Genomic DNA, 26,060 nt, shown 5'->3' on the forward strand with positions numbered 1-26,060 from the left:
TTGAGAGTGTACTACGCAACGAACTGCTTTTCACTTCAGAGAGGAAGAAGGTGCACGAATACGAGGAGGAAGAAATGCAGATAATTGAATTGATTTCTCATATGAGGCTTTTGTTACGGGACCGCTCTAATTACTCCATGTTTCCGAAACATCAATAATTAATTAAATGATATTTATAAGCTCACGCAGGCGCGGCATCGAGGACCTTTTCACTGAACTTGCCTGAGTCGCCTCTGATGCAAACACAATCGGCAACCGTATCGGGGAGCGATGACTAATGAGAGCTACTGGAGGAGGACCCGCCATTCGGGCATGGTAATGATATGAATCCTAGGACTTGGCTGGAGGACTTGGTTGGAGGTCGGTTCAAAACAGATTTTTAAAGAAATTCACGGAGATATTTAAAAAATTACTCATAAATAAATCTAAACAGGCCTTTAATATGATACGCTTCTCAGTTCTCCCCCCACATCATTGGCATTTTTTTCCTTCTGGTGAATCACACACACGCCACTTTTAATCCGCCCTCATCTCCTCTCCTCCCCATCTTTACCCGCCCCTAGTTCTAAAGTAAAATGTAAGGACATTTCAGCAAGTACGTGGGATTAAACAAAAACGAGTTGGAATGGCTATTAACAATTAATACGTAGAAAATTTGTGATATTTTTTTGAAGACATTCATGTGCAGAAATAAAAATGTCTCAACAAATAAAAGTATTATAAAAAAATAATTAATAAAGGAGGTAAAAGAAATCGAACCATGTAAGCCTATACTTGGGATAAAAAATCCCTGAAGTGTCTATACTTAGTACTTGATTTCAAACAAGATTGATTCTACTAAAAAAATATCTGTGCCAAAAAAAAAACTTTGAAATAGAGTTTGATTACTAAAATTTTTTTTAAATTGACTTCAATATTTGTCTTTATTTAATAATTTAAGCACCTGTTTATATTTTATATTTATTTTAAATAAATAGAATGAATTAAATAATAATATAAAATAATATGAGACCTACTTCTACATTTTCATAAAGTTAACCTTTTTTTTTTTTGCCATCATATAAAATAAACTTTATGCAGATAGGACTTGCTCGAGTTTCAATACTTAGTTCGAAACACCATACGTTCATACGATGAACTCGAAAATTTATCATATGCTCAGATGTTATTAGTTGTTTTTATTCCCTCTCTCTCTCTCTCTCTCTGTTTTTTTTTTTTTTTATGTTGGGTGAAATTTTAGTCAGTCAACTTTGCTGAAGAAAGCTGGATGAACCCCATCATTTAGAGGACATAATAAAGGTAAACCTCAAAACGCTTTACACAGTTTTAAAGCAATTTAAAAAACAATCACAATTTACAACTACTATGGACGAGTAAGTACGAGACTGGGTGACACAAGGCCTTGGATTATCCAACCTAGAAATTTTTTTTTTTTTTTGCCAGTGAATAATCCTTCATGTTGTCAGAGCGTTCCAAAGAAGTTGCATTATAAGGTCAGTCAATCCATCCAGCTTAGGCCACATGTCTCACCAAACCTTCCTTCGGCCCATAAGCCCAAGAACCTCCTCCCAGAACCCAATACTTCCGACACTTTCCAGCCCAACCACACTTGGGCTACAAGCAGCCACAGTCCAATAGCCAGCCCTGATCTCATCCCTTAACTGTTCCTTCTCCCACCCACAATACCCATCGAAGAACCTCAAATCTCCAACCCCAACCACATTCCTCTTTACCATCTCAGCCGCACAACCCACACTCTCCCTCGTCCCATAGTACAGGCCCTTCATCACCTCCTCCAACACCCCACTCGCACTCTTCTCCAGGCCTTCCTCTTTTGGGCCCAACAAAAATAGGCCCGCTTCCAGCGGCCCACCAAAAAACAAGGGCCTGTTTGAAAACGTGCCCTCCTCGTCCATCGCCGTCGATCGCGTCTCCTTGATCGACATTAAGGACGGTCGATTCAGTATGATCCCTGAGGGGCCTATGGGTCCGGTGGAGAGAAGCAGGACCACCGTCCGCTCAAATATGTGGACCCCATTCAGCTTCTCATTGGCGATGAGCAGGCAGCCCTTTTCAGGCTCGTGGATGATGTGGGCCCATTTGTCCCCCAGGCTGATCGGTCGCGGATCGGGGACGGAAGAAGAGGAAGGCTCGTCCGGCGCCGTTCTCAGCTGTTCACCGGCCACCAGCTTTGCACGGAAGGATCGCCAATCCGCGTTTTGAGATGGCCGATCACCATCGCCATCGAAGGGCGAGGAGGATGAGAGATGGCAACCTGTGTTGTACAGATCAGATCAAACCAATCGAAAAATACATATGAGATATGATAATCCAGATAGGTTGGAAAAAGGAGTGAGAGAACTAACATGGAAGAGCGACTGTCCTGGAGTGGAACTGAAGAGATGGTCTTTTGGGGAAGGAGAGAGAAGGAGATTTGAGCATGTGAAGAGGCTGATCGGGGGTTTTGGTGAAGGAATTGGAGACGAGGAAACAGGCTTCCATGGCTCCGAGTTTCCGGTTTGTAGAGCAGTGCGTGGGTGTGAGAAGGATGAGATGAAAAGAAGGAATATATGAATAGAGAATGGATTGAGAGCGAATATGAGCCACACATGAAATGGATGGAAGCATGGGAGAATGGATAGAGTTGGACACATGGAGCATGCGACAATATACGCGTCAGCTTTCATTTTGGATGGACTCAGCCCTTTTTCCATGACGTGTCAAGTTCCAGTCCACTTGTTGCTCCGCTTTCCTTCATTCAACACCGGGAGGCACCTCATTACGCGGCACTGTTACTCGCAGGTCTTAATCATGAAATGCTGAATTCGGGTTGGTGTGGAGAGTTTCAAGAATTCATGGTGGGAGAAGAGCAATCAAACCCAAAATCACTTTTTTAAAAGAAAGTGCTTTCAATGGGCATGGCCAAAACTCTTCGTAAAATCACTTTAAAAACTTAATCTAAACATTCAAAAAATAAGTAATTTATATGCACAGCTTTCGTTTGATTTGATGTGGTCAAGTCAGTCTGGAATCAGTGAACTCCCTGGGAACGACACCCACCACCAATCAGGTCGAAGAGCCCACGGATTCCAAGGGCGATGAGGGATCCCTGGGTTTCATGGGCTGCGGCTGGGGCTACGTGAGATCCATATTCTCATCTCCATTCCATCACGGACTTGGATTCTTTCTACTATCTTTCCCATTCTCTTTCCCTTCACTACTCTTCTTTTCTCTTCACAACTATTAGATCAAAATTCTAGTGGTCCAGATTTAACATCTTATAAAAATAATGTCATTAAAAAAAATAAATTTAAACTGTTAAAATATGGTCTGAACAGTTCACAATTGTAATAAAAAAAATTGGAAAAAAATTCTCTATAATAACAGTTTGTAATTATGAGCTGTTCAGATTAGATTTTAACAGTTTAAATTTATTTATTTATTTTTTATCATGATATTTATTTTTATAAAATGTTATAAAATATTAAGTTTGGACCATTGGAGTTTTGATCCAATGATTGTAAAGAGAAAAAAGGATAGTGGAGGGGAAGAGGATGAGAAGGTAATGGAGAGAATCCAATTCTTTCCATCACAGCATGGGGGCAAAGTTGCCCTCATACCCACTATTTTTAATATATACAACTAAATAGTACTGCATTGGTAAGTGATTAAAAAAAAAAAACAGGGAGTAGAACACACAGCTGGCAGGGAGAGAGAAGAAAGGAGTAATTGGGTGAAGAAGTGAGGAAAGCAAGGAAGCAAGCAAAGGAGAAAGGGATGGGCACATGGGGTGTGGGTGGAGAGTACAGCGAAATCACACAGGGATTGTGTTTGTCCATGGGAGGGATATGCACACTTGGAAACTTGACCCACAAGATTTCACTCACAGTTTTATACTCAGTTCAAATTATATAAGTTATCTTGTCCCGCCAACTCGCCTTATAAAATGATGCACCCACCCCAATAAGTATTTAGGTTATCCAACAGTCATAGTTCCCATCCCACCCTTCATTCTGCTCCTACTCAACGCTGCCCTCTATAATCAGACAACTACATTCTAGTAATATCATTTTTTTTTTTTAAATGAAGTATAAAATAAATATTTATTCCCTTTTTGTATTTAGTTATTTTTTCCTTTCAATATACTATGGGCAATCATTTTTATAAATCTTCAAATACTCGGATGATTTAAAACTGTATATTTGCTGGGAAAAGAGTGACGCGATTATTAGAAGAATATTGTCTTTTCACATATTTACTTTTTTCGGTCTTTAATTTAAATTCATTTTATTATTTTATGATCCTGCACGGCAACCATGATAAACATAATAATTAATCCCATTAAGACGCGGCTGGATTTGTCTCCTTTTCTTTTTCTTTTTTGTTTTTTGGGAGGAGAGAGATGCTCTGCGCAAGTAACCCCAGTTACTCAAGAGAACTGGGCTTATGCTCTCGATGACTGGTAGTGAGGAATGATATTTATTTAAGCTTTAAAACATTTAACGAGAGTTAGATTTAAAAAAAATATATATCGAAGCTGAGCTATGGATATGAATTTACTCAATTTAGACATTTACAGATACAAAAGTCTTGATGATGGGAGCTACTTATAATATTTAAATGTTTGATTTGTAATTAATGTATCTGAATTAATATCTACAACTCAATTTTCAATAAAACTTGCTGAGACTTAATTGTGATTAAATTGATTTTCTTTTTAAAAGATCTTGATGTCATTTCCCATTCACATAACCTCCCTCATATATATATATATATATATATATATATAAAGACACTGTTTCACTTTTATTTTGATTCTAGATATAAGACCATAATTTATTTTGTCTCTCGTATTTAAGTATTTCTTCCCAACGTAGCCCTTCTAACAATGATAGTTTCAAACAATATACTCGATCAATAAGGATATCTTAAAAAAACAACACCTATTTATTACAAATAACTAACTTAACTTTTTTTTAAAATTTCCTTCTTATAATTAGGACCGGAAGTAGTATATAATAACTTCACAATAAATTTTTCCAGAAAAAACTGTATAAATAATTTTCATAAAAATGATATTTATAAATCAATAACTAAGGGGTGTTTGGTAATTCTGAAAAGTACTTCCGCAAAACGAAGCAAACTCTTCTATATATTTATTTCACAAACCATAAAAACACTTATAAAACTATAGTTTGATTTATATTCAAACACCACTTAATTCTCTTGGACTTGACATACAAGTTACGATAGCACGACCAAACACCGTAAATTTATCCCCCCACCTGCCGCCTTCACCCGAGAAACGCAGAAGAGAATCTTTTAGCCCAAAAGGAAAAAAGAATAATCTCCGTGAGAGAAATGGATCTTCTCCGGCCAAAATTCCTCGAGACCTCTTCCCAGCCTATTCCTCACCGTTGATGTAATTGAACGATTGAGATGCCAGGGGCAAAGGAGCAAATTTATTTGTTTATTTATTTATTTTTCGACCAGCTCCAAGCCGCAAGCGTAACAGAAGGAGTGAGTAGTGAGCCCAATGCCGGGCGGGCATGTTCCCCTGAAAACAAGGAAGAAATTGACGGACAGGAGTTGGTTCTAGTAAAAATGGTTAATTTTTTACAACATGACGAACTAAGGTTTGAATTCTTACTGGAAGAGATACCCATATTTAATATATGGTAGTGTTTGGAATAAGATTGTTTTCAATAAGAAGGTACTTATATTTTAACCAAAAAATAAAAATAAAAAAAGAAGAAGAAGTTAAGATTGTACCCAAAAAAAGAAGAAGTTAAGAGGTTGGAGAGAGACAGAATAGAGTACGGATCCATATCCCACATACGGACCAGATTTTATGTTACGGAACATCCAATGGTTAACATCCCTTTGAACATACAACCGTTAGATTACATCAAGGGTGGAGATTTGGCTAGAGAGCAGGCTTGGGGGAATTTGGCTAGAGAGGAACCATATCCATCTGATGCTTCTTTTGTCACAGTGCAATTAATTCAGAGTGTTTCTAGCCAACAAGGGGTAAACAATCAGTGGCAGTTGTAGATCTAAAACGCAATCTCCCTTAAATTTTTTAAACAACAAAATGAACTTTACAGTGTTTGCCCCACAGCCAAAAAGCCCAAAATAAAGAAAAATAAAAATAAAAATGTTAATTAAACTAACCCCTAACTCCCCGCCTTCATAAAAAGCCTCAAAAGAAGCAGAACTTTGTAGATATAATCGACGGGGAATTCTAGAGACTGCTTCTTTCTATCGGGAAGGCACTGGAGAGCGAAGAGCGGAGAATCAATGGGGAATCTGAAGAAGTCTTTGGGGTTGTTTCTTGTGGTGTGCGCTGTGCTTGTGATGTTGCCGGAGGCGTCGGCGACGAGGTGGACTGTCGGAGGCAAAATGGGTTGGAGTCCCAATGTGAACTATACTATTTGGGCTCGGGGCAAGCACTTCTACAATGGCGACTGGCTCTGTAAGCTCCTTCTTCTCTTACTGATTTAAGCTTCAATTTGAGGTTTTATGGAAGAGGTTCCTTCTTTGTGTGTAACATGAGCTGTAGCTTCCGGCCTGTCACGGATACGTGCGCATGTGCAGCTTAGATCTGGACATTTTCATGCATTGGATGCGCTAAAAGACTTAAGTTATAAGCTTTTTTCTTGTTTCTATGTGTCGAGTAGGTTCAAATTAGCTAATTTTGCTGCTTCTGTTTTGCTTTTATCTGTCTTTGAGCCTTATGGTAAATCCAGATTGCATTCCTAGAAAATTCGGCAAAAAGTAGAAAAGAGAGACAAATTGATTATCGTAAAAGAAGAACGGAGATAGTTTTACTTGTTCCTGCTTGTATGCTCATCCGACTTCATTGGAATTGTGATTATTCTCTTGGCATTTAGAGCCTAGAGGTACTCCGATTGGGAAAATAGAGTTTAGATTCCTTTCTAACTTTTCAGTTTCATGTTCTAGATACCCAGATCCAGGACTTTTTGCCCTTTTTCTTGCTTATTAGTGTTTCCTTTCGAGCAAGCTCATTATACTCTCATTTTCTCCCTGTTGATGCATTTCTAGCGACTGTAATTATGATTCCTTCCTGATATCCGCTCATCTTTCCCTTTTGTCTCGTTAGTCCTAGTTTCCAGTACTTAAGTTCTGTGATTGACTGCTGTTCTCTGGTACCTGAACATATCAGGTTGGTGCTGTTGAAGTCAGATCTGTTCAAAGCAGCCTTTTCACAACCAAGTCCCATATCTCATTATTAATGTGACTTGGGATGATCTGAACTTCATTTAAATTCAGATTTTGTTTAGTTCACTTCGTTTACCGTATCAAATAACTGAAACTGCATATTTGTTCTGTTTGAAATCAGACGATAACACAGTTATATTACAGTTTTTGTGTATGATAGGAACCAGCAGAGCGTCCTGGAGGTGAACAAGACTAACTACGAAACATGCAACACAGATCATCCACTTCATAACTATACCACAGGAGCTGGAAGAGACGTGGCTCCTCTGAATGTCACTCGCGATTACTACTTCGTGAGTGGAAATGGATTCTGCTATGGAGGAATGAAGGTTCACATTCATGTGGAAAAGCCACCCCCACCACCCATGGCTTCTCCTGAGAAAGCTGCTTCTTCCACTCCCTCTTCATCAGGTCACGTTCTTCTGTTGCCTTTAGCGTTTGCCATTGGAGTAGCTTGGGATGCTTTCCTTCGTGTCTGGTGAAGTGATCATGATGATGAAGATGATGATGATTCCAAGTGCGTCTCTGAAAGAGAAAAGGACTTGGGGGGGGGGGGGGAAGAAAAGAAAAGAAAATAGTTTTGTTGTTTCTGCTGGTGTTACCCGGCATTGCAGGCTGAAAGTGGGGTGAGGTCGATGCTCATGTTTGGGTGGTGTTTGGTTCTAGAGTTGAATTTGGTGATTTAATTTAATTTGGTGTATTGATTGGGTTAATTTATTGGAGGATTCAATTGCGGGAATTGCGGGAAAATTTGTTGTTTGCATGGACTTGTAGGACCTTCGCCATGTGAGTGTGTTAGTCCAGGTTCTCTTCAAATCTTTGTTCTTCTTTGGGTCCAAAAAAAAAAAAAAGGGAAAAACAAATGCACATAATCTCAGTTGTACTTGCTTTGTTTTAAGTCCGGATCTGAAAATCAGAAGCAAGGCCACGAGAACCGGCTTCAAACTACACCGCGTGAAATTCAAACCATGATTATCTTCCAGTTTGTTTTCGACTTTTTGCGCATGCATGAGTCGTATTCAATTTGTTGCCACAGTCTTGAATGTTAAAATTAAATTAACAGTATAATAAATAAGTAAATAATTAGGATGTCTATATGCGAGGCGGTCTTCAGATGTATAACATGAGCTCCCTTACCGGTAACTGCAATTTCTGTAGATGATAAGATGTGGGTTAAAATGTAATTGCAATGAAATGGAAATACCAGCAATGCAAAGGAAATGTGAAGACTGGATCTGAAGGGAAAAGTAAACGACTTGAGAAATGTAATGGGAGTTAAGCTTGTTAGGTGGAAATGTTGAAAGAGTTGTAGGAAGAGGCTAGTTTGCGCTGATGATTGAGCGTTGGCAGTATTCTTCCACAGAGAAGGGCCTCTCTTTTTAATTTTTGTATATCAATATAAGCTTGGATAGGTGCCAAGCTATTCAACTTACTCCCAACCTCCATGATGCCCACTTCTTTTTAGGAAGCAAATTCTTCATTTTGATCACCTACCCCAGTTAGTGGCCTTAGCTTGGTCTTCTTTCTGGTGAAAAAAATGTTCATAATTATTATTAAATTTATTATTTTAAAAGCCTTTTAAGTTGGGTTAATAAAGCACTTAACCAGAGTAATAGCGGCTCACATAATATTGTGTCTGAGGTGAGAGATATTTTTTTCCTGCTAAGTATGAGTATACTCTTATTGTAAGAAATTCTATTCGAGATATTATCAGACATTAAATATGAACACATCTTCTAACAAAATTTTAATCTTGGTTTGTCACGTTATAAAAGAGTAACTTCTAAACCTAATTCTTCTAAGTAAGGGGGAGGGACTGTTACTAAAACAACTACGGACAAAGCGTTGCAAGCCTTAGGTTGCACGCAATGCCATCGCAATCATACCACGTGGGGTCGCTCCCCTTATCTCCCATTCCCAAATCTGCCTGCTACTCCTTTAGTCCTTTATTTCATCCCGTAGTCCTTTTTTTCCAATGTTTATTTCATCATTAAAAAAAAAATCAGTTTGGAGTTTGGACCATCGCCCATTAGAATTAATCAGCCCCTCATAGGTTTGATCCAACCCTTTACGGAGTTGTTTTTTTTTTAAAAAAATTAAGAAAAGTTAAGTTAACCTGAGAATTTACTATAAAATTTTTATATAAAAAGCTAAAAGAAGAAGGCTCAGCCAACATGAGAAGTTGATCCAACTCGGTCCAGCACGAAAAGGATTCAAACTGGGCTTATACTTCACATTTGTTTTTTTTACTTATTTATTCCATTAAAACCAAGCTGCGAGATGAAACGAAGGATTAAAATAAAAGAGAAAGAAATAACAAAGGCATTAAAGTCTTAAAGCGCACTCGTGATCACCGTTGGGGTACGAGTATGAAATAGAGATTGGAAGACAAGAGTGCGGACTCGCCAATCACCGAACCGCAAAGCATGCCAAAGCAGTGAAACACAAAAAGTTACTTGCTAACATGCAGCTAGCATTCCCACTAATAAAAAAGGAAGATTGGGAATAATAAGCACATGATGATGGCAGAAATATTTGCATCAACAAAAAAAAAGACTTCTAATATTTCCTCACCTCCCCTCTCTCTGATTTTGAAGAGATATAGAGAAATTATGCATATGTTAATATTAGTCAATGAATTTCACTTAGTTAGATAACAGTGCTCTTTATTTAAGAAGGTTCAATTTCATAAACTACATGTTTAGAATTTTCGTTAACCAAAAATTTATTTGTCTAGCCCTCCCCCCTGGTCATGGCCCCCATTCATTTATCTTTTGCAGCTACATACTCCTTTTTTTTTTTTAAAGAGTTTCTCGCCTTTTTCTGTTTTTTTGCTTTTCTCCTATCAAGTTTGGTTTGTACACGCACCTTCCACCTTATTATATGTATTTATTATGCTACTATTATATTCCTACATATATCCGTCTAATCTTTTAAGGGCCGGTGAGGTCCAAATAAATAAACAAAATCTTTCAGAGGTGAGCTGCATGCAAACTAAAAATTTATTCAGTGGCTTCTCTCACATATACTTGAACATTAGGGTATATATTTGTTAACAACAAATTGTTTTAGTGACAACACCATCCTTAACTTATTCAGATGCTTAGCGTTCCTGAGAGAAAATTTGCCGCCCAAATTTACACCTTAATCCTAAAAATATTAATAACGGTTAATACTGATAAGTGACGACAAGGGAGTTGTTACCTTCGAAGTTTTAAGTTGAAGCTTCATGAATGATGATGAGGATAAAAGACATGTTAGAACAGCTTTCATTTGAGGCTTGATTTTACTTGAAACTAACTTAATTCATATTATCAAATATAAAATAGTCACAGGCTCACAGCACTAAATTAGCTGGCCAAAAGAGAGAGATAAATATATAAAAAAACGATAAATGTTTATTATGAAACACTGAGAATTAATACCCAAAGTAATTTTAGTAATATTGTGAAGCGGTGTGTTACTGAAATTGAAGTTGCTGCTCAAAAAGCAAGGGGAGGAATAGCAGAAAGAGTAATTATGAGAGGGGATTGGGTAGTTCAAGTACACGTGTACGGTGACAGATCGCTTAGAGGGTATCAAGTGGGGCCCCTTATTAGCAGCAGAGTAATGTATATGGTGCCAGCTCCTACACGCTTGTTGCATGGTGGCGGGTGCGGAGTTGTTCTTAAATTGAGTGAGCCGTTACTTTTCCGTTCCCCGCTAAGCACAGCCTCACAGTTCCAGATTGGAGAACGTGGTTCTCGAGGAAAGGTTGGCTCATTTTCTCTTGGGCGTGTGTTTGGCAAGAGAGAAAAAAGTGAGATGGGAAACTACTGGGGATTAAGAGTGATACTGATAAGCATGGTGGTGGTGGTGGTGCCGATAATGGCTGCGATGGGAGATCCGATGCTGCACAAGGTGGGTGGATCCAAAGGCTGGATCAATCACGACGTTAACTATACTGAATGGTCTGCTCATGAGCAATTCTTTCTTGGCGATTGGCTCCGTAAGTACTCGCTCTCGTTCAACTTCCTTCCTTTTCGATTTCTCTTTTTTTCTTTATTTGACGATATGGATTTCACAGTAATTAATCCTGAATGTGAATTTCTCTGTCGCCATTCCCCAATTATTATATAGATACTCCCTTCTTTCATTCAATTCATTGATCCCGCACTGTACGAACAGTCTTAGATTGGAATATGGTTTCAATCCTTTAAACTGTATACACAAATGTTTTATGAAAGGCACTCAAATGTGCGCTTCGAGCTTCTTGTACTGGCCTGGTGGCCATCCAAAAACTCAGAAGCTTGAGCGTCTCACCTCATTTTTTATATCAGTATATTAATTTTTTCCTTGATGATGGACATTTTTTATCTCATAACTTAAATGATCTAGATTCTTTAATTCTAAGTGCAAATGAAATAAGTGTACCATTTTGGATCTCTATACTTTGGATCAATGGGATCAAGGGGATCGCTGTAACTACTGCATGCTATGTCTGTTTTTCAGTTTACTTGTTGAAGAGAAGTTTATGATGGTGTTAGGCATCTTCTTTCTCAATGTCCTTAATGGCATTAGATCTCAATGTATTCCCATTCCCATAGCCCAAAATATCTAGCATATATCATCAACACATTAATAACAGCACCAAAATAAAAAATAGTATATTCCCTTCTCCTTTTTGCTAAATTTAGAAATATTACTGAGACCATATGAAATAAATATAGTTAATCCATCTCCTGTGTAGAGCATGCCTGGAATTGATCTGTTTCAAGTTTTAACTGGCATGCATAAAAGATATCAACGTCATTTAAGTTTGATATTAAGATTTGCTTCATGCACATGAAATACATTAAGTTTATATAATAGTCACCTAGTAAAATTCAGTTTCATACATATGTTGAGTGTTGAGTGATTATCAACTAAAAGTGACGCGAGAAGGAGGGAAAAGCAAAAGTTAAAAGAACAATTCTGGCTTCCAGCAGAACAAAAAGAAAGAGAATCTGACTTTAAAATGGCGAGAAAATGCTTCCCAGTTCCAACTCCAAGGCCTCGCGAATTACATTTGGACCGGTCCTCTCCAATTTGAAACCCAGAAAATCACTATACCATTCGCCCCTAGCTATTTCATCATTCTCTCTAGTTTCCATTTGTTCTCTTTCTTTCTTTCTTCCCTTTTTTTTCCCCCCCCCTCTTGGCCAGGAACTCTTCAGTTTCCTATTCTAGCTATACATACCTAAAAATAACCAAAAACACGCTGGCTATACATGTTTAGACGGAGGATGTATAACGACAAGAAAAGATAAAGGAAAAGGTGAAAACTTCTTAGACTAAAAGAATCCCAAAGAGAAAAAGTACTGTTGGTCTGTTTTTACTATTTTCTACTTGGATTATGTGTAGTGTTAGTGTTAATGATGAGTAACTCATGAGCTGAAATGAGAAAGATGGAAATATGTATATGCAGTATTCAACTTTGACAAACGATACTTCAACGTTCTGGAGGTGAACGAGACGAGCTACGAGAATTGCAGAGACGAAGGGTTCGTGAAAAACTTGACGCGTGGTGGGAGAGATGTGGTGCAGTTGACAGAGGCAAGGACACACTACTACCTCTCTAGCGGAGGCTATTGCTTTCAGGGTATGAAAGTCGCCGTCGCCGTCCAACACGGCCACCGCGAAGCAGCTCCTGCGCCGTCTCCCTCTCACTCTTCTGCGTCTTCTGCTTTCTCCGTATTCAATGCGCTGCATTGCCTGGCGCCTTTCATGGTGTTCTCGGGAATTATTAGTATTTGAAGTCTAAAGTTGTATTTCAAAGACAAAGACAAGGGTGATAACAAGTTACTACCTTAACTGGTTGATTGAGACCTTTGTGTGTTGTTCAGTTTGACATTTCTGTTTCAACTATCGATTTCTGCGACAGGGTCTACGAAGGTGATATGCGACCGTAACAATTTTCCCGAGATGTCGTCTTCTAACTAAGTTGCATTCATAATTGACGTCTTAAGAAAGTGATTTCACGAAAGATCAAAGGACAAGCCTTCATGACAATCACCTGACAACATAGCGTAACGCTATGAAGTACTCTTTGTCCGTAGAAGATTGCGAGTTTAACCCCCATAGATTCTTGTTAACATGGAATTTACTTTCCTTGAACCATTAAAAATAAAAGATAAGAATTAAGATTAAAAAATATGTTAAAAAAGTTTTTAATATGAAAGATTGCTTGTTACTTGAAATTTGACAAATTTATATATGTGGGATGAGAGAATATCATGGTAAAATATGGTATTTTTCAATCCTACTTACATGAGATTGTCTAATTCTATATAATAAGAAATTACTCATACTAAACACTTTTTAATAATTTTTTCAATCCCAACCTTAATTTTAATTCTTACCACTTATTTTATAGGGAAAATGGCAAATAAAGACCCTCCAATATGCAAAATGGCAGATAGGTCGTCTGAATAAGTGAAATTGCTCACAAGGACCGGGTCTCAAATTGCTATTATGAAATCATGACCAAATTATCAAAATACCCCTCTTTATTTTTTTTTTTTAAAAAGAACACCACTACCTCTCTGGAATCCGGCCTCCGGAGCTCCGATTCCGGCCATTGCCGGCGGCCTTCCTTTGTTTTTTTTTTTTTTTGCAACTGTTTTTTTCTTAAATAGGGGGGAAGTGAGGTTGGGGGGATTTGATCCTCCAACCTAATGCTTTTCAAAATTAGGAATGACCATCGAGCCAACAAATTTTTGCTAACATTATAATACAAAAAAAATATAAATTAACTCATTTACTCTTGTTCTAGGTGATAACAACAATACATTTAGAAATAACAAGTTCTGATTGTAAAATAACACGTTTGAAATGAAAATTTAACAATATGTTTTTTTTATAACAACAAATTTTGTTACAGGTGATAACAATACATTTGAAAATAACAAGTTCTGATTATAAAATAACAAGTTTGGAATTAAAATTTAACAGCACTTTTTTTTTTATAACAACACATTTTATTCCAAGTGATAAGAACAATACATTTGAAAATAACAAGTTTTGATTATAAAATAACAAGTCTGGAATTAAAATTTAACAACACGTTTTTTATAACAATTAATTATTTTATACTTTTGAAAAATAAATTATTTATAACTTATAAAAAGTATTTTTAATCTATTTAATTTGCTAAAAAAAATTTTTATCTCCAATTTATAATTAGAACTTGAAGTATAATTTATTATAGATTAAAAATACTTTTTTATTGTTCAAATTTATAAATAAAACTTAGGGAAAATGACAACACACTTTTTTAATTTTTTTAAATCTATATATCTATACCACTCATTATAAATCAAACTAATTCTCATAAATTATAAATAGTACAATTTATTGTAGATTAAAAATATTTTTTGATTGCTTAAATTTATAAATGAAATTTATCTCTAATTTATAATTAAAAATACTATTTTATTCTTTAAATATAAATCCCAGACTTATTATTTTATAATCAGAACTTATTATTTTCAAATGTATTGTTGTTATCACCTGCAACAAAATTTGTTGTTATAAAAAAACATATTGTTAAATTTTCATTCCAGACGTGTTATTTTACAATTAGAATTTTTTATTTCCAAATGTATTGTTGTTATCACCTGGAACAAGAGTAAATGAGTTAACTTTTTTTTTTTGTATTATAATGTTAGCAAAAATTTATTGGCTCGATGGTCATTCCTAATTTTGGGAAGCATTAGGTTGGGGGATCAAATCCCCCCAACCTCACTTCCCCCTATTTAAAAAAAAAAACAGTTGCAAAAAAAAACAAAGGAAGGCCGCGGGCATCGGAGCTCTGGCGGCTGGCAGCCGGGGTGTCGGAGCTCCGACGGCCGGATTCCGGAGAGGTAGTGGTGTTCTTTAAAAAAAAAATTAAAGAGGGGTATTTTGGTAATTTGGCCATGATTTCATTATGGCAATTTGAGACTCAGTCCTTGTGAGCAATTTCACTTATTCAAGTGACCTATCTGTCATTTTGTATATTGGAGAGTCTTTATTTGCTATTTTTCCTATTTTATACTCCTCTGATACTAAATATAAGATCCTTATACACTAGTATAAGGATCTTATATTTAGGATAGGATCGGGAAGAGTATTTTTAATGCTTCATTTCAGATGGGTTACTGTCCATTTAGTCAGGATAATGAATCCAACGGAGTTCGTGACCCAAGGGCCCTGACATTCTCTTTGTTTAGAAGTTGGAGCCGGGGAGGTGCAATTAAAGTATATGCGCATTGCGCCGACTTTCACAGCACAAGCCCATGACGACAAAAGATCATCTAGATGAACCTTCACTTCGGCCCAAAATTGTTGACTCTGATTTTCTTGCGACTTCAATTTTAAATCACTTTTAATTTAAGCAGAAGAAATATTTTTCTCGGCGGGAAACACGCCCATAACCTGACTGAACCCACGCTGATACAACCTCAACAGTCAACATCACCAAATATCTATTTTTTATTTTCCTGAAACTCAATCATTCAAAGAGTGGGACGACAATGGACTAATTAACTTGGCAGATCTCATGTGCGATGCATTGCTATCTTGCTACAAATTTTACATTTTATATTTTTATTCGTTGTGTTAATTGATTGATCGCGTGAGTTGTTTTCGAGAGTTACTTTTTATTTATTCTTGTTGTGGAAAAGAAAAAGAAAAGAAAAGGGCTTGAACTGATTAGATATGACACTTCTATCAGTGGCCTGAATGCTATAAATATAATGTCTCCAGAGACATTAGCAAGAACGACAGGGTCATAGGTTCAGCCCTTGTAATGACAGCGTCTGCAACTAATATACAGGTAGTTTTATCTAGTACAAGAAAATGGATACGACATTCCTATGCCATGATAAGGACAAGATGGGAGCCTCCTTGCCTTTTTTTTTTTTTTGGGGCCAAGAGCCTACTTTTCTATTAGGTATCCATCCTTATTGATGTTGTGATGTTTGTCCTTCTGTAATGGCAAGAGAAGCAGAAGAAAATAGGGCATTCCTCACAATTGAAAACTGTCTTAAAACGCTATTTCTCTTATTGAGTTAATTACTTTAATATAATAGTTAATTTGAAATTAAATTTGATCGTAAATATAAAATCTTAATTCCTGTAATTCTTTATTTTTGTCAAAATATCATATTGACAGTAAATGGTTCATATCAAGGGATAATTTCAATCATCCAACACTCATGATTGAAGAGCATAAGGAAGATCAGACAAATAATAAATAACTTAACTGATGATATCAATTTTTTTAATATCTCTAAATTAGTTATCTAACTTTTATATCGAAGACGGAATGCAGCATTAAGCAAAGCTCACTTCTTTGCATTTTTCCTTCAAATTAACTAACTTCTCTCTGGAAGGATCTGCATCCGTAAGAAGGCTGCTATTGTTGGAAAGGCACGTATGTAATGTGGTAAAACACGAAGCATGACAAAACTCTTTTTAACCAGTGATCGAATGATTAAACATGTTGAGTCGGGTAGCTGAAAAGAGACGCTGGATTCAAACACTTACTGCTAGTTGTTAAGGAAAATTCCATGTTTCCAGAATTTCCAGGCTTTAAAACAAGCGTGTTACTAGTAATAATTAGGTTGCGTACTGCTGGCGAAACCATGCAGTAGGTTGTCCATTTGTTTACTATTTATTTGGGTGTTTGGATTTGGCATGTTGCAAATACATTCATTGAATACTTGCATAAGTCGTGGAAACAATAAATTTAAACGTAGACCGTTGAGATATGCCCGGCCCCTCACCTTATTTTATGTCTTCATGAGGTGAATGAGAGTTATTGGACACGTCACCGGTCACTCCCTGCTGGTTTGGTGACAAAAGCACGACTTCTTTTGTATGACCTTTTTCATGTTTCGCACATTTTTATGATAATTTTTTTGGGTTAATTTCGTTATGTTTCATCGTGGTCGAAGATTATTTTTTAATTAGATTATTAAACAACATTTTTGCTGCCAAACTGTTTCGCGAGGAACACTGAGTAATTGAGTCTCCTAAAATCAGAGCAAATATCAAAATGTTTGGGTGAATCATATTTTTGGCCTGAAGTATTCATGAATGAGCATCTGACATTTCTTTTCTTTTTTTTAATCAAAACATATAATATTCGTAATAAACCATTGGTTTAAACGCTTCCCGTCTAGCTGTCTTATTGAATATGATCTATACATTTTAATGGAAGCATTATATATTATTTAGCATAAAATAAAAAGATTTCGACACCACTGGCCGGTCGTGAGTATAGAGTTCATTTAATTCTCTCCTGTATTTTACACTAACTATTTTTTTTCCTTAATATTCATATTTATTAGAACATTTTTACGTATGCGCCTTAAATTCTAATCATTATCAAATGTTAGGATTAATTTGTAAGAAAATATATAAGTTATATATATATATTAATAATTTCATATAATAATCTTTTTTTAAATTTTTATTAAATCAAGTAAAGAGATTTTAGTTTATTTAAAGCTGAATAGAAAAGTTATAGAGTGTTTGAATTAGCTTTTTAAAAGTAGTTTTATGAGAAAAATTTGGTCGAAGATATTTTTTTATAAATGCTTCTCTTGGTTCCAAATACCCCGCTAGAAAGTAATGTACCCACGTATGCAAATGCGGGGTGCACAAGCCTCTCTATTTGAGTTAGTTCCTGTAAATTATGAGTTAATTTTTCTCTCCTTTGCTTGCGAACGAGCTTGTCTAAAACTTGTATCACCAAAAACATAATGCGGGGAGTATGCAAATGCGGGGTTAGCCAATGGGGTTATGGAGGCCAAGCCAGATGGACAGATATTTTGGACAAGAAAATTGGTAAGCCGGTGACTGTGATGTCTGTCTCCCCTCCCCTCCGCATTTAGTTTTTTTTCTTCTTCATGCTCGTCATTTTCTCAGGAAAATTAAGACGCATCATTGGACTTGGATTTCGACTCGTGGACACTTGCCACTTGCACCCGCTATCCTTATCCTGTTCATAACAAATACTAACTCCGGTTCTAATTATAAGAACCAGTTGATTAATTTGAAAAAATTAAGAAAAGAAGTTAGGTTAGTTATTTGTAATAAATATGTGCTGTCTTTCTTAAAATATCCTTACTAATCAAGTATGTTAGTTAAAACTATAATTATTAGAAGGACTATCTTGAAAAAAATTGAGTAAATATGAGAGATAAAACAGATTGGGATCTTATATTTAAGACCAATATAAAAGTCAAACAGAATCTTATATTAAAGACCAGAGGTAGTATGAGAGAAAATTTAAAAATTATTCTTTTTTTTACCTGAAAAAATTATCCACCTTATATGTTAGCAACTACTATTAACTAAATCAGGTATGTTAAAATATTAGTTAAAAACAATAAATATATAAAGATACGTGTTATGTAATTAATTATAAAAAAATGTATTAAATTTTTAGACAAACACAAAATGTTAACTATACATGAGACCAACCATGCCTAAGAGAATGTTGCTGACAAATTCTTAAATTTCAAAATAAGGTTAATAAAATTTAATATTTTTCGTAATTATATTATAATGAGTAGGTCCCCCCCCCCCCAATCAAGATATCATGAACAGGTTCTAAGACTTTGAGGTTCCCATACAGTGCCTGCTCCCTACTCCCTATGACGATATGACCACACATTTATTGCGAATATATGATTAAAAATAAAAAATAATTAATATATTCTCTCGAGTTCTTCTAGATATTTTGCTGAAGACTATGCTCGGGATATTTTGCATGTGTTGATCGCCTTTCAATGCCGGCTCATTTCTTTCACCAACGTGTGCCAATTGATTAATTTCATCGCGTTACTGCTTAATTAATTTTAATTCTTTCGAGGAAAAAATTACTTAAGCCCCCAAACGATCGAAAAGCTAATTAACATTCATAAAATGACAGAGGTTCTTATTCCTATTATTTTATTCAATTAAGTTATATATGCAATTGAGTCCCTTCGTAGACATATTATGATGGCATCACTAATTACACCATATGGTTCATTCGATCGAGATTCTTATCTTAACTTTAACGTTATACTCTTCTGGTCCTTAATATAGGACCTAATTATTGAGATAGTTTTAGTCTTAAATATAAGATCCATTTCTTATATTTAATCAATTTTCTCTAAATTATCCCGTGGATACTCCCTCAACCATAATTAAGTAGTAAAAGAAGAGAGAATATTAAAAAATATAATTATGGTGTTTTGAGAAAAACATGTCATGTTTTTTATAATTAACTAACTTACCTAACTTTCTTAATCTAATCAAATTAGTTAAATGGGTCCTATATTAAGAATTCGAAGAGTGTCATTTTTTTTAATTTGTTTGTTTGGTGATTTTCATACCAATTTATACCCGGAAATGAATTTTATGGCAGAAGTCGAAGACCACATAATGTTGTTGATAAGTTATGTTCAGAACAAATCTAGACAATTTACGTTTAATTTTTAATTTGAAAATAGATGGTCTAAACAATCTTTTAGCATTTCACTAGTTCAGATAAGACTGTTTAATATTGAGGAGCAACAAATAGCAGCATCACGGATCACTTATTAAAGCAGCTAAATTTTGTATTTTTCCTGAGACAATCAAGTGGCAACTTGCTTGTTGGTCGAAGTCATGTCTAATAATGCGTATATACATCTACTTTTACGGTTGACTTAAAGTCAGATTTCCCAACCCCAACACCTTACTTCCCACTTCATTGATTTTTATGAGAGTGAGCACATTTTTTTTAAAATCCAATTTAAAATCAAATTCACTAGTTATTGCTAATGAATAATGCGCCTTTTTTTTTATTAATTTCAATTTATATCATCCATGAGAGTATTCGTGAATATAAGCTCATACAAAATTGTTACAAGTTATAGCAAAAAAAATCTATTTTTATGAGTAACAACCGCTATATATATACATTGGCTTTGGTCTTTAGTTGAGCCACTTGTTGCCGTATTGAAGACTCCATAACAACTCTGTGTTCCCTGCTTCTCTTTCTATTCAAGTATTTATTGCTGATGGGTCCATGAAACACGCTTTTTATTCGTCGCCTTTAAGGTGAAACGGAAAGCATCCTGTTATGACAAATATATAGCGGGGTTAATTATCTAACAGATGAGAATTTGAATGGTAGGAGTATTATATTCTTAGGTAAAATACGAACATTCTATTTCTTCTTAACTGCATCTTCTTAATTATTTCTCATTCATTCCAGTAATACGGTGATGAGAACTCAAGAAGTATATTGCTTTTCCGGTCTTAAAATTGGATAACTTTTAGATTTGATCCCTATTCAATATATTCGTTCCGGTCCTTATTATAAACTTCAGATAACTAGTTTGAGGATAATGAATAATTAGTTTAAATTAGTTAAATATAATAAATAAATCAGAGATATAATTTTGTTTTTAGATGTGTTTTTAAATAAATGAGAAAAAGACAAAGATAACGTGTGAGAAAACGTGACAAGAGAGATTATGGCAATACGAAAAATAAATAATTAAAGATAAAATTAAAAAATACATTACATTTTAGACAGACCACCAATCAAAGCTTATAAGTTGGACTACACCCATTTTCGAATTTAAAGCTTATAAATAGGACAAGAGGAAGTATAGTACAATTTTTCATAAAATAACAATATCCGCAATAATAAATAAAAGATAGAGTACTATATTTATATTAAAAATTTAATAACGTGATTTATAAGTAAGAAAAAAAATATTTTATATGTTTTACAAATAAAATGACAAGAGTTAAGAGCATGATGAGAATTGATAGGATAAATAGAAAGGTGAATAGCTAGCTGGGTGTGAAACTTCCTGTATCCAAGACTTAGAAATAATAATTTTAAAATATAAAACAAATATGGTAATGATAATGTTGAACAATGAGTTGTATGTTATTTTATTTTATTTATCAAGCACGATATCCTCTCATTAGAAAAATATTGGATATATTACTGGATATCAAGTTATGGGCAATTTTTTCTAGGGAAAATCATATTGGAGGTACCTATATTTTCTCTCAATTTTCAATTTGGTACCTATGAGTTTTTGGTTCTTAACTAAATCTTTAATTTTGCTCTATTAACACCATTAATCCTTATGTAGAAATTAAAAATATCAATAGAACAAAGTCATAAGAGCTAATGTTGCTAAAAAGATAAAATTAAATGTTTAATTAAAGAGAAAAAAACACATAGGTACCAAATTAAAAATTGAGAGAAAGTATAGGTACCTCCAATATGGTTTTCCCTTTTTCTAATAGAACTTTGAGCATAAACTTCTTCCCCTGATTCAGCGCGGCTAACTGAGTTGGTATATTAATTATGAATAAAATATGCACCCACATTTTAACTTAGAAAAATCTTAAAAGAGTAATTATTAAATTTTAAAATTTTAAATCAAGAATTACTACAAAAATATGTTGTCGTTTATTTTTTAAGTAAAATTATTTTCTTTACAAGTATAATGACTAATATTAATTTAAAAATTAAAATTTAATAGTCTTTTTTTTTTCGGCTGGGGTTTTCTCTTTTCAACTTGTTGCCCCACTTGACCCGCTGGAGGGGCCTTTTTCTTTAATTCTGGCCTTCCCCATATTTATGGTTATCGTAGGCGCATCCGTGCGCTGCTTTTCCCACTTGCTCCGAACTAACACGCTAAAATGAATCTCTCGAAGTCTGGTTGGTAGCATCCTGCCATTTCAAAAGGCAAAAAAAAAAAAAAAAAAAAAATCATATGAAAACATTAAAATGCGTTCCAATAAAAGTTATTAATACTCTCTGTTAATTCGGTTAAGTGTTGATCTTTTAGACTTTATTCTCCAAAAATAATTTCATAAATAAAAAGAAAAAAAAAAACCGGTGAGAGAACGCAGCCAGAAACAGCAAGAAAGGCAGTTTAAAAGGGAGGAAGAAGACGGCGCGAGTGGGTGGTCAGTTTCATTGGACGTCCGCGTCGCCGGTCCGCTCAGGGCGATAATGTGCCTATGGTCTCTCGCGTCCCGGTCATGTCAATTTAAATAAATATTTTTTATTTTATATGTTGTCATTTAGTTTTTATTTTTACTCTTCCATGTGTATAATAATTAAACACATTTCATCGCATACTATAGGATTTCAGAAATCAGTGACTGTATTTATAATTTACAAATTGTGTATTGATGTTTTATAATTTACATATTATAGTACTATTCTTATTATTTTATTGAATTGGCAATGAACTTGTTATGGTTTAATTTTGAAACAGTATTCAATATATAACTTTAATTAGTTTTGTCCAATAAATAATACCCATATGAAGACACAAGATCCTATGTTAATTCAAATTATTATTAATACTACAATTTGCTGTAATGAAAATTTATTTCACTAATAAAATAGAAGAATCAGCCATGTTGGCCATAAATGATGCTTTTTTTTAATGTCTCTAATCCTCTATTTCGGTTTGTTAGGTGGGATTTGTATCGCTTTAAATGGTTTAAATTTAATTGCTGGAAAAATGGTTTAAATTTAATAGTATTTCATAAAAATATTATCAACATAACGAGCACTGGTACTAGTTTTTATGCACAAAAACATATTAATGTTAGGAAATAAATAATAAATGAAGCTAAAACGGGGGGAAATGGGGGTGAATAGGCGGGAGACAAGCAAGTTGCCTTTATCTTAAATAGTAGTAATAATAAAGAAATAATCATACAATAATGGAACAGCAAAGAATTGGAGGAGGAAAGAAATCATTGCAGTTTCTGCTCCGTGGACTTTCTTACACTGAGTTTCAAGACTGCACGAAACCATCAATTGCGCGATTAACGAAGAAGAAAGCGCCACAACGCCACCACTTCTAGCTGCCAAGTACGGAAAATCTGACGACGGTCGTGATCAACCAATGGCCGCGAAGAACGGCGGATCAGCCACGGCGCCACCGCCACGCCCAACGATCACTCTCCCACCTCGGCCTTCCATGGAGGTCTTCTTCCGGGGGGCAGGCGCGAGCCCCGGCCCGATGACCCTCGTATCCAGCTTCTTCTCCGATAATTACCCGACTCTGACTGTCGGTCGTTTTCTCAGTTGCTTGCCGGAGCTATGGCTTCTCCGCTTGCTCTAGGTGCGAGGCCTAGCTTCTTTCGGAAAATTCAACCGACAATTCCTTCAAAGAAGCTACTGCTGAGGATGGGGCCCAGAAGAATTCGGCTTCAAGCAGAGTAGACCCATGAATCTGGTTATTGCTCGTTCACCAATGTTTACCGTTCCACCTGGGTAAGCCCTTCCGGACTGCTCAATTCACCGGGCTTCTTTTCGCCGCAGGTAATTGAATGGGTTGATTTTGTAGTCGAGCTTCTTTTCCCTTGAATTTCGGGTTTAACATTTATGGGATTCTGTTTATGAACTTGGCAGCTCATTCTATATATATAAAAGAAAACCTGCATCATCTACGCCTATTGTATTGCTGCTTAATTAAATGGTTGTTCATTGATGCTTATGCTTGGAAATATGGTCGTTTCTTTTTCTTTTTCCTTTTTTAAAATTAAAATTTGATTAGTTTTGACGCACCTGATATCTTTGTCTCAAAAAATGCATCATCCTATGCCAACTGAGTTACTGGCTCAAATGATTTTCATTGCTGCTCATGATTGGACGGATAATATATTGTTTTTGGACAATTGAAATTTGATGAGTTTTGGCAATTGCGAACTGCAGTTGTTTGCTCGGGATTCTTGATATTATGTTATTAGTCTGAAAGTGGGGTTCTATTCTATAGCATATTCATTTTTAGTTAAAAGCATGGTATTTACAGTCGAGCAGTGATCTTCTGGAATCTTATTAATTGTTCCAAGTAGTTTCACTGAATTCATAAAGTTCTTTTATGACATAGTATGGCGCAATAACTATGTGATCTAGATTCCAGAGTAAAAGAGAAACTGATTAGAGAAACCTTAATCCTATTAAGGGGATTGTAATTTTGTTTTTCTTCAAAAAAAATAAATTTTTTATTTTTATTTTATTTTCCTTGTGCTTATTCTAGCTTCTGGTGACGAAGGAATTGTAACTTTGAGTTTTGACACTGATTGAAAACTGAAAAAAAGTCTACAATTTTCCTCGTTTTGTAGTTCTATATGTTGAATCACATGCTGTAAAACGAAGAAAGTGATAGAGGGTGATTAGTTCCCTGGCTAGTTTAACGAATGCTTACTTTCGCAACAAATATTTGAAGACGAAAAGTTCATGATAGCAATCTGGTCTGTTAACATCTACGTTGCTTGAAAACGACAAGAAAATGAAATTTAAGGATTCGTGGGTCAATAAAGGGAATGCTTATCTTTGAACTATATCTACTTCTCATTTATAATGTTGAATTTATAAGCAAACATGCTAGTTCAGATCTGTCTTCCTCCTGCGATTTTTTTTTGGAGTTATTTTCTGGGTGAAACATAGTTGGGTCGCAAAGTTGCTCTTATAAGGCATTACCTTCCATGGAAGAGATGGTTGTCCTGCGTAGATTGACAATAGGTGAATGTGCAGGATAATGAATAAGACGTCGTGTCTGTTGTGATGCCACTGGGCATTTCCCCCTTTGTTGCACATCAATGTGGTATTTTCTTGTGGGCAGTGGTATTTGCATACACATATACATATTTTGGCCTAAGGAAAAGGATATATTTTCATGAGTGTTTATTGTCTCTTCATTTACAGAGCCCCTTTGGGATATCCATCAGCAGGCTTTGGCACAAGTTCAAGCTCAAGCTGCCCTGGTGCAATCTCATATGCACATGCAAGGTGATCATCAACAATCTGCTGTAACAGCTCCTGGTGAACCATTGGAACAGCAGCCATCTTTTGTTCCAAGTGAAAGTCAGACCAGCAAGTGGCACCATCTGCATCAGATTCTAGAAGTGCTCAAATGGAGACTTCAGATGTTTCTCACACTGATAAGAAATTTCAACTTCCTTCCTTAGCCATTGATAAACTGCAGATGATGGCTACAATTGGCGTAAGTATGGGCAGAAGCAGGTCAAAGGAAGTGAGTACCCACGGAGCTACTACAAGTGTAAGCATCTGAATTGCCCAGTAAAAAAAAAAGGTTGAGCGTGCCCTGATGGTCACATAACTGAAATTATCTATAAAGGTCAGCATAATCATGAACTGCCTCAGCCAAACAAGCGTGTCAAAGATAATTCTGATTTAAATGGAAATACAAGTGTTCAAGTTCAGTCTGACTCGACTACACAAGGTTGGGCGGGAAATTTAAACAAGCTTGGTGAAAGCATGCCTGATCATTCAGTGCAGTGCAGAAAGTGATCCCTCATCCAATCAAGGTGCTCACAGGCAGTTAACTGGATCAAGTGAGAGTGAGGAAGGGGTGTGATCCTGATTTAAGGGTAAGGGAAGAGGAGGGGGATGTCAGTGAGCCAAATCCCAAGAAAAGGCAAGTTTCACGTTTTTTCCTATATCATGTAGATCAATTTTTTTTTTTGCTTTTTTTTTTTTTTTGCCAACCATTTTGCCCATTATAATAAACTGAATTTGCAGAAAACTGATCTTGGGGCTTCTGAAGCACCTATGTCTCACAAGACTGTCACAGAGCCCAAAATCATTGTGCAAACAAGAAGTGAAGTTGATCTTTTGGATGATGGCTACAGGTGGCGCAAGTACGGGCAAAAAGTAGTAAAGGGAAATCCCTATCAAGGTGGTCATGACCTGTTGATTCCTATCTTCTCAATAAATAAAGAAAGAAATGATTCTAACGAGTTACAATTAAATAAAGAAA

The 26,060-nt window shown here is 35.6% G+C and overlaps 2 protein-coding genes and 1 pseudogene across 3 annotated transcripts; 2 read left to right on the top strand and 1 right to left on the bottom strand.

Annotated features, from left to right (window-relative positions):
* Window positions 1-1,264: 1,264 nt before the first annotated feature.
* On the bottom strand, window positions 1,265-23,313 carry LOC114752054 (UPF0301 protein CHU_1773). 2 transcript variants are annotated; one of them, XM_028940784.1, is made up of 4 exons: window positions 23,303-23,313; window positions 16,844-16,853; window positions 2,367-2,504; window positions 1,265-2,275 (listed from the first exon to the last, which is right to left on the bottom strand). In XM_028940784.1, the coding sequence occupies exons 3-4, from the start codon at window positions 2,500-2,502 to the stop codon at window positions 1,527-1,529; spliced, it is 885 nt and encodes a 294-aa protein (XP_028796617.1). In that variant the 5' UTR covers window positions 2,503-2,504; window positions 16,844-16,853; window positions 23,303-23,313; the 3' UTR covers window positions 1,265-1,526. The 2 variants fall into 2 exon arrangements, with proteins under 2 accessions (XP_028796617.1, XP_028796615.1); XM_028940782.1 differs by lacking the exons at window positions 16,844-16,853; window positions 23,303-23,313 and having other exon boundaries at window positions 2,367-2,543.
* LOC114752055 (lamin-like protein) lies at window positions 6,244-8,058 on the top strand. The gene is made up of 2 exons (XM_028940785.1): window positions 6,244-6,475; window positions 7,387-8,058. Exons 1-2 carry the CDS (start codon window positions 6,301-6,303, stop codon window positions 7,722-7,724), a joined length of 513 nt encoding a protein of 170 aa, XP_028796618.1. The 5' UTR covers window positions 6,244-6,300; the 3' UTR covers window positions 7,725-8,058.
* Window positions 23,003-25,979, top strand: LOC114752053 (probable WRKY transcription factor 4; annotated as a pseudogene).
* Window positions 25,980-26,060: the final 81 nt, after the last annotated feature.

The sequence above is a fragment of the Neltuma alba genome, unplaced genomic scaffold, assembly GCF_004799145.2.
Source record: "Neltuma alba isolate B1F8T4 unplaced genomic scaffold, ASM479914v2 tig00007216_pilon, whole genome shotgun sequence".
Lineage (NCBI taxonomy): Eukaryota > Viridiplantae > Streptophyta > Magnoliopsida > Fabales > Fabaceae > Neltuma > Neltuma alba.

Coding starts and splice junctions, on each gene's coding strand:
- LOC114752054 (XM_028940784.1), bottom strand. CDS start 2,502: ATGGAAGCCTGTTTCCTCGTCTCCAATTCCTTCACCAAAACCCCCGAT. Junction 2,276..2,366: donor CAGGACAGTCGCTCTTCCAT/GTTAGTTCTCTC, acceptor TGTACAACACAG/GTTGCCATCTCTCATCCTCC.
- LOC114752055 (XM_028940785.1), top strand. CDS start 6,301: ATGGGGAATCTGAAGAAGTCTTTGGGGTTGTTTCTTGTGGTGTGCGCT. Junction 6,476..7,386: donor CTACAATGGCGACTGGCTCT/GTAAGCTCCTTC, acceptor GTTATATTACAG/TTTTTGTGTATGATAGGAAC.